Consider the following 14,157-nt stretch of genomic DNA (forward strand, 5'->3'; position numbering starts at 1 on the left):
CCTGAGGCCTCTCCAGCAATGCTGAACTGTGAGTCAATTAAAATTCTTTTCTTTATAAATTACCAAGCCTCAGGTAGTTCTTTCTAGCAATGTGAAAACAGACTATTACAACAACATTCTATTATAGTATATTATTAAATATTCAACTGTACAACCTTGACTACGTCTCAAATACTTACTCTGTCTTTAAAGCTATGATGTAGCTGATCTTCAGCAAAAATATGGAATTGAAGAGGTTTCATGCTGAAAATGATAGCTGACTTCAACATGGTCATAGTTTCTTCCAGTCTTTCACCACAGGCAACTACAGCTAGATGCATTTTCTCAACAGGCTGTATTTTCAGACTGTACCTAATTGGAAAGAAAACCACATTTTCCAACAGTTTTAGTATATGTTTACAACATGGTACTTCCATCATGTTCAAAAAGTGAAGTTCAAGGCCAGATGTGGTGACTCACGCCTTTAGTCCCAGCTACTTGGGAAGCTAAGGCAGGAGGATCACTTCAAATCAAGAGTTCAATGCTGCAGTAAGCTATGACTACATCACTACACTCCAGCGTGGGCAACAGAGCCAGACCCTGTGAAAGACAGAGAAGAAAGAAAGGACGAGGATGGAAAAAGAAAGGAAAGGGGAAAGGGAGAGAAGGAAGGGGAAAAAAAGAAAGAAAGAAAAACTGAAGTTCAAAATTTGTATGTATAAAACAAACGAGGCCAAGTCTGCAATCCCAGAGCTTTGAGAGGCCAAGGCAGAAGGGTCACTTCAGGCCAGGAGTTCACGACCAGCCTAGGCAACATACCGAGATCTCATCCCTACAAAACATAGAAAAATTAGCCAGGAGTGGTGGCATGCGCCTGTAGCCCCAGCTACTCAAGAGGCTGACATGGGAGGATATTTTGAGCCCAGAAGATAGAAGCTGCAGTGAGCTGTAATCGTGCCACTTTACTCCAGACAGAGCAAGATCCTGTCTCGAAAAAAAAAAAACGTATTTATTTAAAAAATAAGTAAAGGGCAAAGGTCAAATTACAAAACATTTTTAAAATGTTGAATCAATCATGTATTTCCACACTCTCAACCAGCTCTTCTCACCAATTTTCCTCCTTTCAAACTACAGAGCACACAAAAAATGACTACTTTCTCAATTCTCCCAAGAATACAAAACTAGTACCATTGTGGCTGCCAGTAAATAAATTAATTCATTACTCACATTAGATGCCTTAGGAAATTAGAGCTTAATTCTCTCAAGGAACCCACTGAGAAAGGTTGATTTGAGGTCTTTCATTCAATTTTTTAAAAACATTGTTATTAAAAAAAAAAACCTTAAAAACATTCTTACTTCATCTGAAACCTCTCCCCATACCACCTCTCACCAACCAACAGTTCACTGTAAAGCAAACCCAGTCATAATTTCATCCATAAATATTTCAGTATTACATCCAATCTTAAACCATGCTGACTACAAGAAAAAATTTCCTTCACATTAATAATACACATTCAGTCCCATTTACCAAATACCCAGCAAGATGTAAACACTTCTAAGATGGTCTAAAACATGCTAGTCGAACACTAGTACGTCTTTAGAATCTACTTCTAACACAGAGCAGCAGTGTATACCAACAGGCTTAAGTAACCTTTAATACCTCTTGCTTCTGCTGTACCACTTCTTTCACATGTCTGGTGTTAGCATAAGCTTCGGTCTTTTTACTTTTTTTTCTTCTTTTTAGAGACAGGGTCTCCTCACTCTATCACCTACGATGGAGTGCAGTGGCGCATTCATAGCTAACTGCAGCCTCAACCTCCCAGGCTCAAGCCATCTTCCCATCTCAGCCTCCCAAGTAGCTGGGACCACAGACGTGCAACATGTCCAACTAATTTTTTTTTTCATTTTTTGTAGAGATGGGGTCTCACTATGTTGCCCAGACTAGCCTCGAACTCCTGGCCTCAAGGGATCCTCCCACCTCAGCCTCCCAAAGTGCTGGGATTACAGGCATGAGCCAGCACACCTGGCCAGCTTGGGTCTTTTTAAAGCTCTCTATTATTTTCCGTTGACAGTAATTTGAAACAAGCAATGTCTCTTCCCTTGTTTGTACCCTCTATCCTTTGCCCTCTTTTGTGCTGAGCCCATCAGTTCATAACACTGAAACTAATGACGGAGGGGATACTTAAACTATCGGTGGAGGGGAGACTATCTACGCTTTTTACGTCTATAAAGCGGGGACATGAATCCAGTTCATCTCAAAAACAGTGGAAGCCACAATGACAAGTTAAAAACTAAGCAATAAAGACACAACAATTTTAAGAGAATTCTAAATTATCTCATCTTTCTAGTGACTGCCTCCAGATCCTACTTCTCTCTACAGCATCATGATTTAAGAATCATTAATGGGCTCAGATTGCTTTACTGGCCCATAGCTAGATCTTGCCCCAAAGTCAAAGGCCAAGAGAATATTTTAAAAGTAAGGCATGATAGTCATACGCTGTTTTGTACAGCATCAACTACATACACAGATAAGAAGTATATTAAACCTTAAGAAAAAACAGCCTCAAGTCCTGGTATGGTGGCTAACACCTGTAATTCCAGTACTTTGGGAGGCCAAGTGGAGAGGAGAGCTTGAGGACCGGAGTTTGAGACCAGCCTGAGTAACACAGTGAGACCCAGTATCCACACACACACAAAAACTAGCTGGGTGCGGTGGTGCACACGTGTACACCTAGCTACTCAAAGGCTGAGGCAGGAGGGTTGCTCGAGTCCAGCAGTTCAAGATTGCAGAGAGCTGTGATCATGTCACAGTGCACTCCAGCCTGGGTGCTGGGTGATGTCTTAAATAATAATATACCCAAATGTTTCTCAAGAAAAAAAAATCCCTCTAAAAATCAGTCTCAGGAACTCCTCCCAGGTATTTTAGCAAGGATCGTTTTGGTCACACTGCCAGCACTCCTTTCACCAATTTCTACAGGAGTACTGTCAACTACATCACATTTCCTTTTCTGTTTGGGATCCTTTTGAGTGAAAGTATTATATACAGTACAGGCTCAACTCCTAAACTGACCACAAAAAACACAGTTAAAATATGTCTCTAACAACCACCCTACCCCTAGACCTAAAAGACAGGAAAATCAATTGCAACTGGAAAAAAATCTAAAGTAAGCTTCTACATGATAAGAAGTGATAACTAAAACCTTCTAAGCAGTTACAGGGAAGCAGTCATTCAAATTATGTTGGCCCCAATTGAATGGCGGAACCTTGCCAGGGTCTACAAAAATCTTTCTTTTGATCACAATATGAACAGGAGAAAAGTCTATGTGGATTTAAAGAAATGTAAATAGAAAAGGAGATTTTAAAGTCAAACTTATTTTTCTACAGATATACGATTAGAAGAAAGTCTTCAGATGATTCAAAGATAATATCTGAGGGCTCCCATGGTTAAAGCTGGCATAACCTGCGTATGAAAAGTATGACAGTAATGAATGATAGCGTATTAAATTTATAAAGTGAACCCTGGCCGGGCACGGTGGCTCACACCTGTAATCCCAGCACTTTGACAGGCCGAAGTGGGTGAATCATTTGAGGTCAAGAGTTTGAGATTAGGCTGGCCAACATGGTGAAACCCTGTCTCTACTAAAAATACAATAATTAGCCAGGCGTGGTGGCACACACTTGTAGTCCCAGCTACTCAGGAGACTGAGGCAGGAGAATTGCATGAACCCAGGAGGCAGAGGTTGCAGTGATCTGCGATCATGCCCCTGCACTACAGTCTGGGCAACAGAGCAAGATTCTGTTTCAAAAAAATAAATACAAAGTGAACACATCAGTCAAAAAATGATATTAAATAAAGGGGTAAGGAGAGGGAACTCTTCTTTTTTTAAAGATGAATACCAACCAATAAATGCAGAAGAAATGAGAGAATTATAAAATTCACTATTTTGCAATCACCACTGTAACAGTAGACAAAAATAATCAGTGGATGCTAAAACCACATACTAACAAAATATTTCCCCCATATATTATACAGGAGATAAAAGTACTAGTACAGTGTAGAAATGCGAGAACATCACCTTAACCTTTGATCAAACTTAATATTAAACTTATGGCTTCAGAAGTCTCCTGATAGCATGCCCAAAGAACACAGTATCCCATGCAGTAATCTTGCCAAAAATCCTGAATCTAATAATAAGTGGACAGTCGGCAAATCAAAATTAAGGGACATTCTGCAAAATAAAAACAAAAATATCACAAAAGATACCAAAAACAGCACCCCTTCTCACCCCAAAAAAGGCTAGGGAACAGTTCTAGAATAAAGGAGACTAACTCAGCCTGAGTTGAATGCAATGTATGGTCCTTGGCTGGGTCCTGAATGGGGAAGAAAAGATACAAAGTACATTAACAGGAAAATAAGAAAATAGGAATAGGAATATATATTCTATGAACAGTGTTAAATAACTTAAAGTGACAATTATGGCTGTATTATAGTATGTCCCTGTTCTTAGGAGACACATGCTGAATCTATGTATTTAGGGGTGTGTCATAATGCCTGCTGTCTCTCAAATGGTTTGGCAGAAAAAGAAAAGTGGTAAAATGTTAGTAATAAATATCTAGGTGAAAAATGTATGGTATGCTTACTGTACTATTCTTGTAACCTTTGTATATTTGAAATTTACCAAAGTAAAAAGTTGGGAGGTAGGGGTTTATCATTAAAAAAACTTAAAGAATGCTTTACATAACAAATTTAGATGCAAATACTGTTAACAACAAATTTCTAAATCTTAGGAATTAACTTCTGATTTTAAGCAAATTTCTGCTATAAAGGAATAATAACTTTTTTCCATTTTGTTTTATTTCACAGTATAATCTCCAGGGTGTTCTTATAGCCTATTATTAAATTAGTATTCTCTATTTAAAAAGATACATAGGCCGGGCGCGGTGGCTCAAGCCTGTAATCCCAGCACTTTGGGAGGCTGAGACGGGCGGATCACGAGGTCAGGAGATCGAGACCATCCTGGCTAACACAGTGAAATCCCGTCTCTACTAAAAAATACAAAAAACTAGTCGGGCGAGGTGGCGGGCACCTGTAGTCCCAGCTACAGGGGAGGCTGAGGCAGGAGAATGGCGCAAACCCGGGAGGCGGAGTTTGCAGTGAGCTGAGATCCGGCCACTGCACTCCAGCGCGGGCGACAGACCGAGACTCGTCTCAAAAAAAAATAAAAAATAAAAAATAAAAAGATACATAAGGCCAGGCGCGGTGGCTCAAGCCTGTAATCCCAGCACTTTGGGAGGCCGAGGCGGGTGGATCACGAGGTCAGGAGATCGAGACCATCCTGGCTAACACGGTGAAACCCTGTCTCTACTAAAAATACAAAAAATTAGCCAGGCGTGATGGCGGGCGCCTGTAGTCCCAGCTACAGGGGAGGCTGAGGCAGGAGAATGGCGAAAACCCGGGAGGCGGAGCTTGCAGTGAACCGAGATCACGCCACTGTACTCCAGCCTGGGCAACAGAGCAAGACTCCATCTAAAAAAAAAAAAATACATAATTAGACTACAAACTCCCATTGACGTATATAAAGTCAAACTAAACAAATTTCAAATAACCATCTACTCAAACTAAAAGAGAAATGCCATGAAGCTATCTTTAAAAACCTGCAGTTGAACAAAAATGGAAAGCATTTTTGCTTAGCCTGTTGTGCTTAAAAAGAAAAACACCACCTTCTTCTCTTACTATTAAAAGAGTTGTTCCCAGCAATACATAACGGACTAAAAGAAAGAAAGAAAAAAAAAAAAAGAGTTGTGTTAAATTATCACACCGGGCAAAATTACTTTCATGAGTTGCATGTAAAACACTTTCAAAACAAAATACTTAAAAAAAACTCTAGGATTTTTATATAAAGTATTAAAAAATAAAATCTAAAACTCCAACATGAAATATAAGTATTAATTTCTAAAATATAATTTTAAATAACCAGTAAAAATATATCTCTTAAAACTAGTATGAACTACTCAAAATAATACAGCTAAGATTAAATTCACCTGTGACCACATAATTCACAAATCTAAAATCAATTCCCACCATAAAGAAGATTAAATATTTTAAATAACTGATTTTTTAAAAAGCTCAAGTCATAGAAAAATTAGTACATTAAAACAAAATATTTTTTATATTTTGATAATTCTAAAATTTAGAGTTTGTATAATGAAAGTAAAATAAAAAATTAGAAACTTATTCGCAATCAATGGCAAAACCGAATATATTATTCTAAGAGTTCATAAAATAAACATTAAAAATTCAATATCAATATCAAATAGATGATATACAGAACAAAAGAAAAAAGATAAATAAATGTGGAAATACATTCAACAAATAATCAACAAAAAGCTATCATTTTAATAAGTGATAAAATTATAATTCCCAATAATGCTAAGGTTATGATGACCCCAAATACACTCACACAATGCTGGTGCATGCTTATAGCCAGATAATTTTTAAAACACAATTTAGTGATATAATTCATTCTTTTTAACAAATATTTGAACTCCTTTCATATAGGCACTGGGGTAGGCAAGAAAGCCACAATCTTCACCTCAGACAATTTGCAGCCTGTTGTGAAAAGACTGATTTTTAAAACAATAAGAAAGCATGGTAATTGTTTTAATAGAAAAAACTGAGATTGCTAAAGAGGCTCACAACACAAACATCTAACCTACTGTGACCTAGTCTAACCTGGTATTGGGGAAAGCTTCCCAAATGATCCTGTTAATCATTTGTTTCTCACTGGTTCCCAAACACCTTGCTAGGCATGGGACTTAAATGATAACACCACATAGTATCAGCCTGCAGTTAAAGGTCTAGAAGTGAAGATTCACAATCACAACAGATGTGGTAAATACAATAACCAAGAGGAGACAGAGAAGGGAGATGAGGTGAGCAGTGAGAGGAAACTACAATCGTTTGAGAAGTGATGGGAAGTGATGAGTACAACCGTTAAGGGAGAAGGAAAGAAGTAGCCAGGAGCAACAGTGTGAAAGGAGACAAGAAGAGTTAATGTAGACTGACATGTGGAGAAAGTCCATTGTAAACATGATACAAAACACAGATGAAGGAAAGTCTAAGGAGCTAGACTATCAGTTCAGGTTTGAACATGAGTCTCTGAGGCATCTGAATCAGCAAGGTAAAAATGACCAATATGCAACTGGAAATACAGGTCTGGCTCTCAGAAAAGAACTCTGAATTGGAGCTATCAGTTAAACAAATTATCCTATAACTATTCAGGGAATGGGGAGAGAAAAGAGCAGAATCCTAAGAAATGCAGATTATTTAGAAAGCAGAGTTAGAGGAGTCCAGGACAGAGATCAAAGAGCTGAGTAACTGGTCTGGTCTCAAAAGCCAGAGGCTAACAGAGCTGACAGAAAAAGGAAGTAGTAAACAGTGCCAAATGGGTAAGAAAAGTAAGATTAAGCCCCAAAACAATAATTCAGAGGTGGGGTGATGGGAATAAGAGTCAGGTGGTAGATAGTTGAGGTGTGAAGTTCTTTTTATTTAAAGAAGTAAAACCAAGGCTGACCACGGTAGCTCACGTCTGTAATCCCAGCACTTTGGGAAGCCGAGGCAGCAGGATCACTTGAGCTCAGTTGTTCATGACCAGCCTGGGCAACATAGCGAGACCTCGTCTTGACTAATATTAAAAAAAAAAAAAAAAAAAAAAAAAAAGATTCGGGTATGGTGGCATGCACCTGTAGTCCCAGCTACTTAGGGGACTCAGGCAGGAGGATCACTTGAGCGCAGGAGGTCCAGGCAGCAGTGAGCCCTGGTGGTGCTACTGCACTCCAGCCTGGGCAACAAGTGAGACCATCTCAAAAAAATGAACAAACCAAACAAAACCCAGAAGTAAAACCAGTAGGTACTCTTTCGCCCAGGCTGGAGTGCAGCGATGTGATATTGGTTCACTGCAACCTCTCCCTCCCAGGTTCAAGCGATTCTCATGCCTCAGTCTCCCAAGCAGCTTGGACTACAGGTGTGCGCCTCCATGCCTGGCTGATTTTTGTATTTTTAGTAGAGATGGGGTTTCACCATTTTGACCAGGCTGGTTCTCCAACTCCTGACCTCAAGTGATCTGCATGCCTTGTCCTCCTAAAGTGCTGGAATTACAGGCATGAGCCACACCCCTCCAGCCAGCAGGTAGGTACTCTTAAAAGAAGCTTGCTGATGAAGGGAAAGAGAGGATTGAAAGCAAACTGTTGTGGGAATTTTTGATTTTGTTTTAAGGCCATAAAGCCAGGCACAGTGGCTCATGTCTATAATCCCAGCACTTTGAGAGGCAATGGAATAGTGTGATGCCATTGACATGAGAAATATGAAGACCATACTACACTGAAAAGTATTAAAATTTTAAGCTCAGAATTCAAGATTAGGCCGGGGGGGGTGGCTCACGCCTGTAATTTCAGCATTTTGGGAGGCCGAGGTGGCCAGATCACCTGAGATCGGGAGTTTGAGACCAGCCTGAGCAACATGGTGAAACCCCGTCTCTACAAAAAACAGCCGGGCGCAGTGGCAGGTGCCTGTAGTCCCAGCTCAGGAGACTGAGGCAGGAGAATCGCTTGAGCCCAGAAAGCAGTGGTTGCAGTGAGCCAAGATCATGCCATTGCACTCCAGCCTGGAAGACAGTGAAATCCTGTCTCAAGGAAAAAAAAAAAATTCAAGATTAGTCTCCACCAGAATCACAAGTATGTAAAAGCATATGATGTATATGAATGATGAAAACACAAGATGTGTATGAATGATGAAAACACTTGTAATAGAAGTTGAGGCAATTTTATTTTTTTTATTATTTTATGTTCACTGTATAATAAATTAATCGGGAGAATATGATCCCCCAGGTAAGATTTGATCTAAGTTATACAAATAATTCAAGTTGGGAAAGTAAGGTACCCAACTAAGGGCCCCCTGGTGCCAGGCAGAATGTGACATCAAAAGGGGGATTCCAAAGCAGCTTTACCAGTATTAAAGTAGATACTGAGATGGAGGGCAAGAATGATTTGGCAGTTGTATGGCATTTGGGCTTGTATGCATATTTGAAACAGGGTGATTAAATGTGAGGGAATCCTTAGTTCTAAATAAGAAACTAAGTGTGAGAGCTTATTACATAATTATATGACACAAAATATTTACTTTTTTGTGTGTAATAGCATGATATAATGGATGCAACGTTACGGGTAGAAAGTATAACAGAGAAAAGGCATATAATTTCTGAAGTCTCAAATTTAGGTTACAGGCACAAGGTTTACAACATTATGTATCCATCCACATATAATTTATTCCATGGAATACTTGGGAGCATTAGAAAAATGAGTAAGAGGAGCCAAAACAAAAGGAATGGTAAGCAGAGAGACCAGGATTCTGACTAGGTAAATTTCCCTGGGACATTCCTGCAGCCAATAAGGAGGAAAGACTATTATTACTCATGCTGTAATTTACAAAAAGGTCTGGGTTGTATAAATCAGAGTATGCTGAAGTTTTCAAGTTTACCCAGCTTTGAGCTAGTGGAATTACGTGGCAAGGCAAAGTGGCTCTTGTCAATACTATATTCATTTGCAAATATTCATAAGAATGAAAACATAAAAAGCTTCAATTATCTAAAATTACAACCAAACTGAAAGGTTAGATTATCTTTAAAAGTTAATTTTTAAAAATTGGAATATTATCACTTGGCTCATATTAAAATTTCAATCACCCAATCTCTTCCACAGCAACAGGATATAATTAAACTATCTGATTTGAACCTATTCCCTTCCAGTTCTTCATGGGATGCACACTGTATTGAGAATGCAAGAATTTACAAAATATGTACAATTAATAGATATTTAAAATGCAGTTCTTACAGAGAGTAGAATAGTGGTCACCAGGCACTGGAGGTGAAGGGGTGGGAGAGAGTAGGTGATGGAAAGATGTTGACCAAAGAATACAACACAAACTTCCAGTGAGAAAGAATAAGTTCTCAAGATCTACTGCACAGCAAGGTGACTACAGATAATTATGTTTATTTCAAAACTGCTAAGAGAACAGGTTTCAAATGTGCCCATTACAAAAAAAAAGATAAATATGTAAGATGATAAATATGTTAATGAGCTTGATATAATCAGTCCACAATGTATACAGACACCAAAACATTGCTTTATGCCCCATAAATTCCTACAATTATTGTCAATTAAAAATAAATTTTTTAATTAAGAGTTTTTAAAAATGAAGTTCTTCCTATCTGAAACACTTCACCTACTGTCCTTGAAACTAGCTAATTTCCAGATCATTATCTAGTCACTACCTCCAGGAAGTCTTCCCTGATGCCTTAAGATGACTCATCACAGCAACAACTTGTCACACTGTATTGTAATTTCAGGTTTACTAGTGTGAAACTCCCACCAGAATGTAAACTCCATCCTCCAGAAGGATGGAGCCACATTAACCTGACCCAAAAGTCTGGTGCTTACCACCTAGCACAGCATGTTGCAAATATAATGAGAATTAATATTTATTTTATTTGTTTTTTTGAGACAGAGTCTTGCTCTGGGCTGAAGTGCAGTGGCATAATCACAGTTCACTGCAACCTCAACCTCCAGGGCTCAAGCAATCCTCCCACCTGAGCCCACATGCCAACATGCCTGGCTAATTTTTAAAATTTAAAAAAAATTTTTTTTTTTAATTTTAGAGACAGGGTCTTGCTTTTGTTGCCTGGGTGGTCTTGAACTCCTGGGTTCAAGCAATGCTCCCACCTCAGTCTCCCAAAATGCTGAGATTACAGGCGTGAGCCACCATACCCAGCCTAGACTATTTAAATGAATCATAAAGATGCAGTAAAAGTAGATACTCTTCAAATAAATTTTACTCTTGGGAAGAGCATTTCAACCCTTTGTCCCACTCCCCTCTGCCGCTGTATCAAGGAGACAGTCTGAGAGTCACCGCCTTATCCTATTCTTATCAATACTTGTTTCTTTCACTGAAGATAAGAGCAGGAAAGGACCTAAGAGGTCAGGCAACCCAATACCTTCATTATCCAGAGAAGCAAATAAAGCTAAACTAGTCAGTAACTTAAAAGGTCAATAAACATTAAAGGAAGTAGTAGCCAGTAGCTGCTCCTCCGTTTGCTCCTCCATTAAATACTTATCTTTATCCTCCTATTCCCCAATATTCGACCTCTCTACTAATAACTAATATAATCCTTCTCCAGTTGTCCCTATCCACTACAGTATACCAGCTTTAATTTAGATATGTGCCTTACATATATTATTTATATCATATATAATTATATTATATATTATAGATGGTAATATATTATATAGATCTGTAAACATCAGTAGAAGCCTATTTTTATCCCAGTTTATCATTTTAACAACTGTTTCCAAAAGTTAGATCATAAATTTTCTTAAGAACAGTGGCTTATCTTAACATCTAAGAAAATGTAAAGCATTTATACACAGTATGTACTAAAAAATAGTGATAACTACAAAATGGGAAAAATGGAAAACCCAATCAGAAAATAAATTATTTGTATAATATCATAAGAAACATTTTTACATCCTATTACAGTCAAAGGTTTTATTATCAACTATCTAACCTTACCTACACTGATCTACCAATTAAATATTAAGTGCCTACCTAAAAGCCGCTTCCCAAAAGCAGTTCATTCCACAAACATCAGAGGGCAGCATCCAATAGGGATTCCAGTAACACAGAGAGAAATCTTTACACCTAACAGAGTAAGACAGAAATAAGAGTCCTATGTGAGTATTTCGGTTTGGAACTAACAAGGAATTTACTCAGTAACACGGTCACTTACTGTTCTATTTTAAAGCAAATAAAATTGAAAATCTAAATTGCTATGATAAAGATTTTGGAAAACTGATTTCTCCCTTACTTAGGGCACCATTATTTTAAATAGAACTTTATAACCTTGAAGGTAAACTATACTATAGATTGGGAAAGAGTTTTTCCATCGGATATTAAAATCCCCTCCTCAGATAACACACATAAATATATCTTCTAAAATTTTCTTCATAGGCTACACATAGTAGCCCTAGAACAAAATCCCTTTGGGACAAACAAAATATTTCCTTATCCTCAAACATAATAAAAATGCCACAAATGCTAGCAGAAAGGGAAAAGATCTTTAAATACTTTTAAATTAATCCTCAACTCAAACTACCTGTATGGTGTTTCAAACCGAAAAAGAAATCATAATGGCCAAGATGTATATGAAAATGGTCAACATCACTAATCATCAGGGAAATGCACATTAAAACCGCAATGAGATAACATGTCACTCAGTTAAAACGGTTATTATCAAAAAGGCAAAAAACAATAAATCCTGGCAAAGACAGAAAAGGAAACACTCATACACTGACAGTAGGAACATAAATTACAACCACTATAAATAAACAGTATAGAGATTCCGCAAAAAACTGAAAACAGAACTACCATGATCCAGCAACCCCACTGCTCTGTATATGTATATATACATACATATTCACACATGCATACACACATACATAGATGGGCACAGTGGCTCCCATCTATAATCCCAGCACTTTGGGAGGCTGAGGTAGGTGGATTGCTTGAGGCTGGAGTTCAAGACTAGCCTGGTCAACATAACAAGACCCCGTCTCTAAAAATAAAAAATTAGCTGGACATGGTGGCATTTACCTATAAGTTCCAGCTACTCGGGAGGCTGAGGTGGGAGGATGGCATGAGCCCAGGAGTTTGATGTTGCAATAAGCTGTGATTGTGCTACTTCACTCCAACCTGGCTGAACAGAGCAAGACTCTGTCTCGAAAAAAAAAAAAACAAAAAAAAAAACAAAAAAAATTGACCTGCCCTCCCCTCAAAAAAACCCAGAAATCATGCTGATATTCACAGCCTAGTATCACTATCTACATTATCTCGGTTCCACATTACACAAGCTAAAATGGAGGATCAAGTCTGGTCTGTCTTGTTAGGTTGCATGTTGGAGCCAAAAAGGAAAAAAGAAAACACCTTATATTACAAAAAAAAATTGTTTTTCATCGTGATTTATTTTCAAAATAATAGTCTAAAAGTCACTGGGTACTAAAGTACGTATGAAGTCAGGGTGAGTCACTAAACCGGGCCACTTCATTACCTCATCACTATGCAGCTTTGTTTTCTCTCACTATGAATTCAATTATGAGTTACTATGCTTATATCAAATGGCCTACGAAATTTCTGATTTGCAAAAATCTGATCACATCTCTCACAAATGGCAACAGTCTAAGGCAGAGGTTCTCAGCTCTGGTAGAGGTGCCACACAAGACCTATTAAATCAGAATCTAGAAACAAGGTCTGGCACTGGTGGTTTTTAAAATGCTGCCTAAGTAATTCTGTATACTACTGCATAAAGAACAAAGTTGGAATTTCTTAACAGAAAAAAGTTACATTTTAACTGTTTTCCTGTAAAGAAACACCATTTTCTAGCATAGCACAAAAGGCTACATACCTTCATTTAAAAGGCTGAACCAGAAAGAGAAGAAAATGTGTACATATCAGTAAAACTTATGACTTGATTAGAAAATCTGTGTTTGTACCCTCTCAAGCATGGCTATGTATTTTCTTAAGTCTTTGATTTCATACCACATAGTCAGACTCAGTGATGGTAATAACAACGAACACAGAGTTCTTTTCAGATTCAGGCACTTTCACACCCATTTAGACTCACAAGAAACGTTTTAAGGTAGATACATACAATCTCCGTCTTTCAGACACTGACGATATCACAGCTTTATTTCAACAAATCCACAATTTATTTACAATCAACACCTAATGTGTACCTTTGTTCTAAGAAGATAACTAATCAGGTTATTCCATATCCCCTGTCAAACTCTACAACAGTGAAAAATGGAAATGGAAATCTCAAAGACAAATTCAATTTTTCTATAAAATTAATTAAAATTATATATATTTAACAATACCATTTGCAGCCTCAACTTGTACTTTAAGTTACAGATCAGTTATGTGTTGTTTTCCAAACCTGCCTGGTCCTCAGGTCACTTGTCAAAAATACAGATATAGGATCCTATCCCATATCCAGTTAATCAAGCCTCCCCCAGAGAAGTGGCCTAAGAAGCTCAATTTTTCAGCAATATCCCCAGATAAGTCTTAAAATC

The 14,157-nt window shown here is 37.9% G+C and overlaps 1 protein-coding gene across 4 annotated transcripts in view; it reads right to left on the reverse strand.

Moving 5' to 3' along the window:
• Positions 1-14,157, reverse strand: part of GXYLT1 (glucoside xylosyltransferase 1) — a 67,667-nt gene that overhangs the window by 36,803 nt on the left and 16,707 nt on the right. For 3 of the 4 annotated variants that reach the window (XR_002515617.2, XM_017946407.3, XM_021922189.2), the window contains exons 2-3: positions 11,639-11,731; positions 180-351 (exon numbers count right to left, since the gene is read on the reverse strand). Coding sequence is in view for 3 of the 4 variants with exons in the window: in XM_017946407.3 (XP_017801896.2) it covers positions 180-351; positions 11,639-11,731 (265 nt within the window). In the remaining variant the exon portion in view is untranslated. The remainder of the gene's footprint in view (positions 1-179; positions 352-11,638; positions 11,732-14,157) is intronic. The other variant, XM_021922188.2, reaches the window with a different exon arrangement.

This window comes from Papio anubis, chromosome 9 (genome assembly GCF_008728515.1).
Source record: "Papio anubis isolate 15944 chromosome 9, Panubis1.0, whole genome shotgun sequence".
NCBI lineage: Eukaryota > Metazoa > Chordata > Mammalia > Primates > Cercopithecidae > Papio > Papio anubis.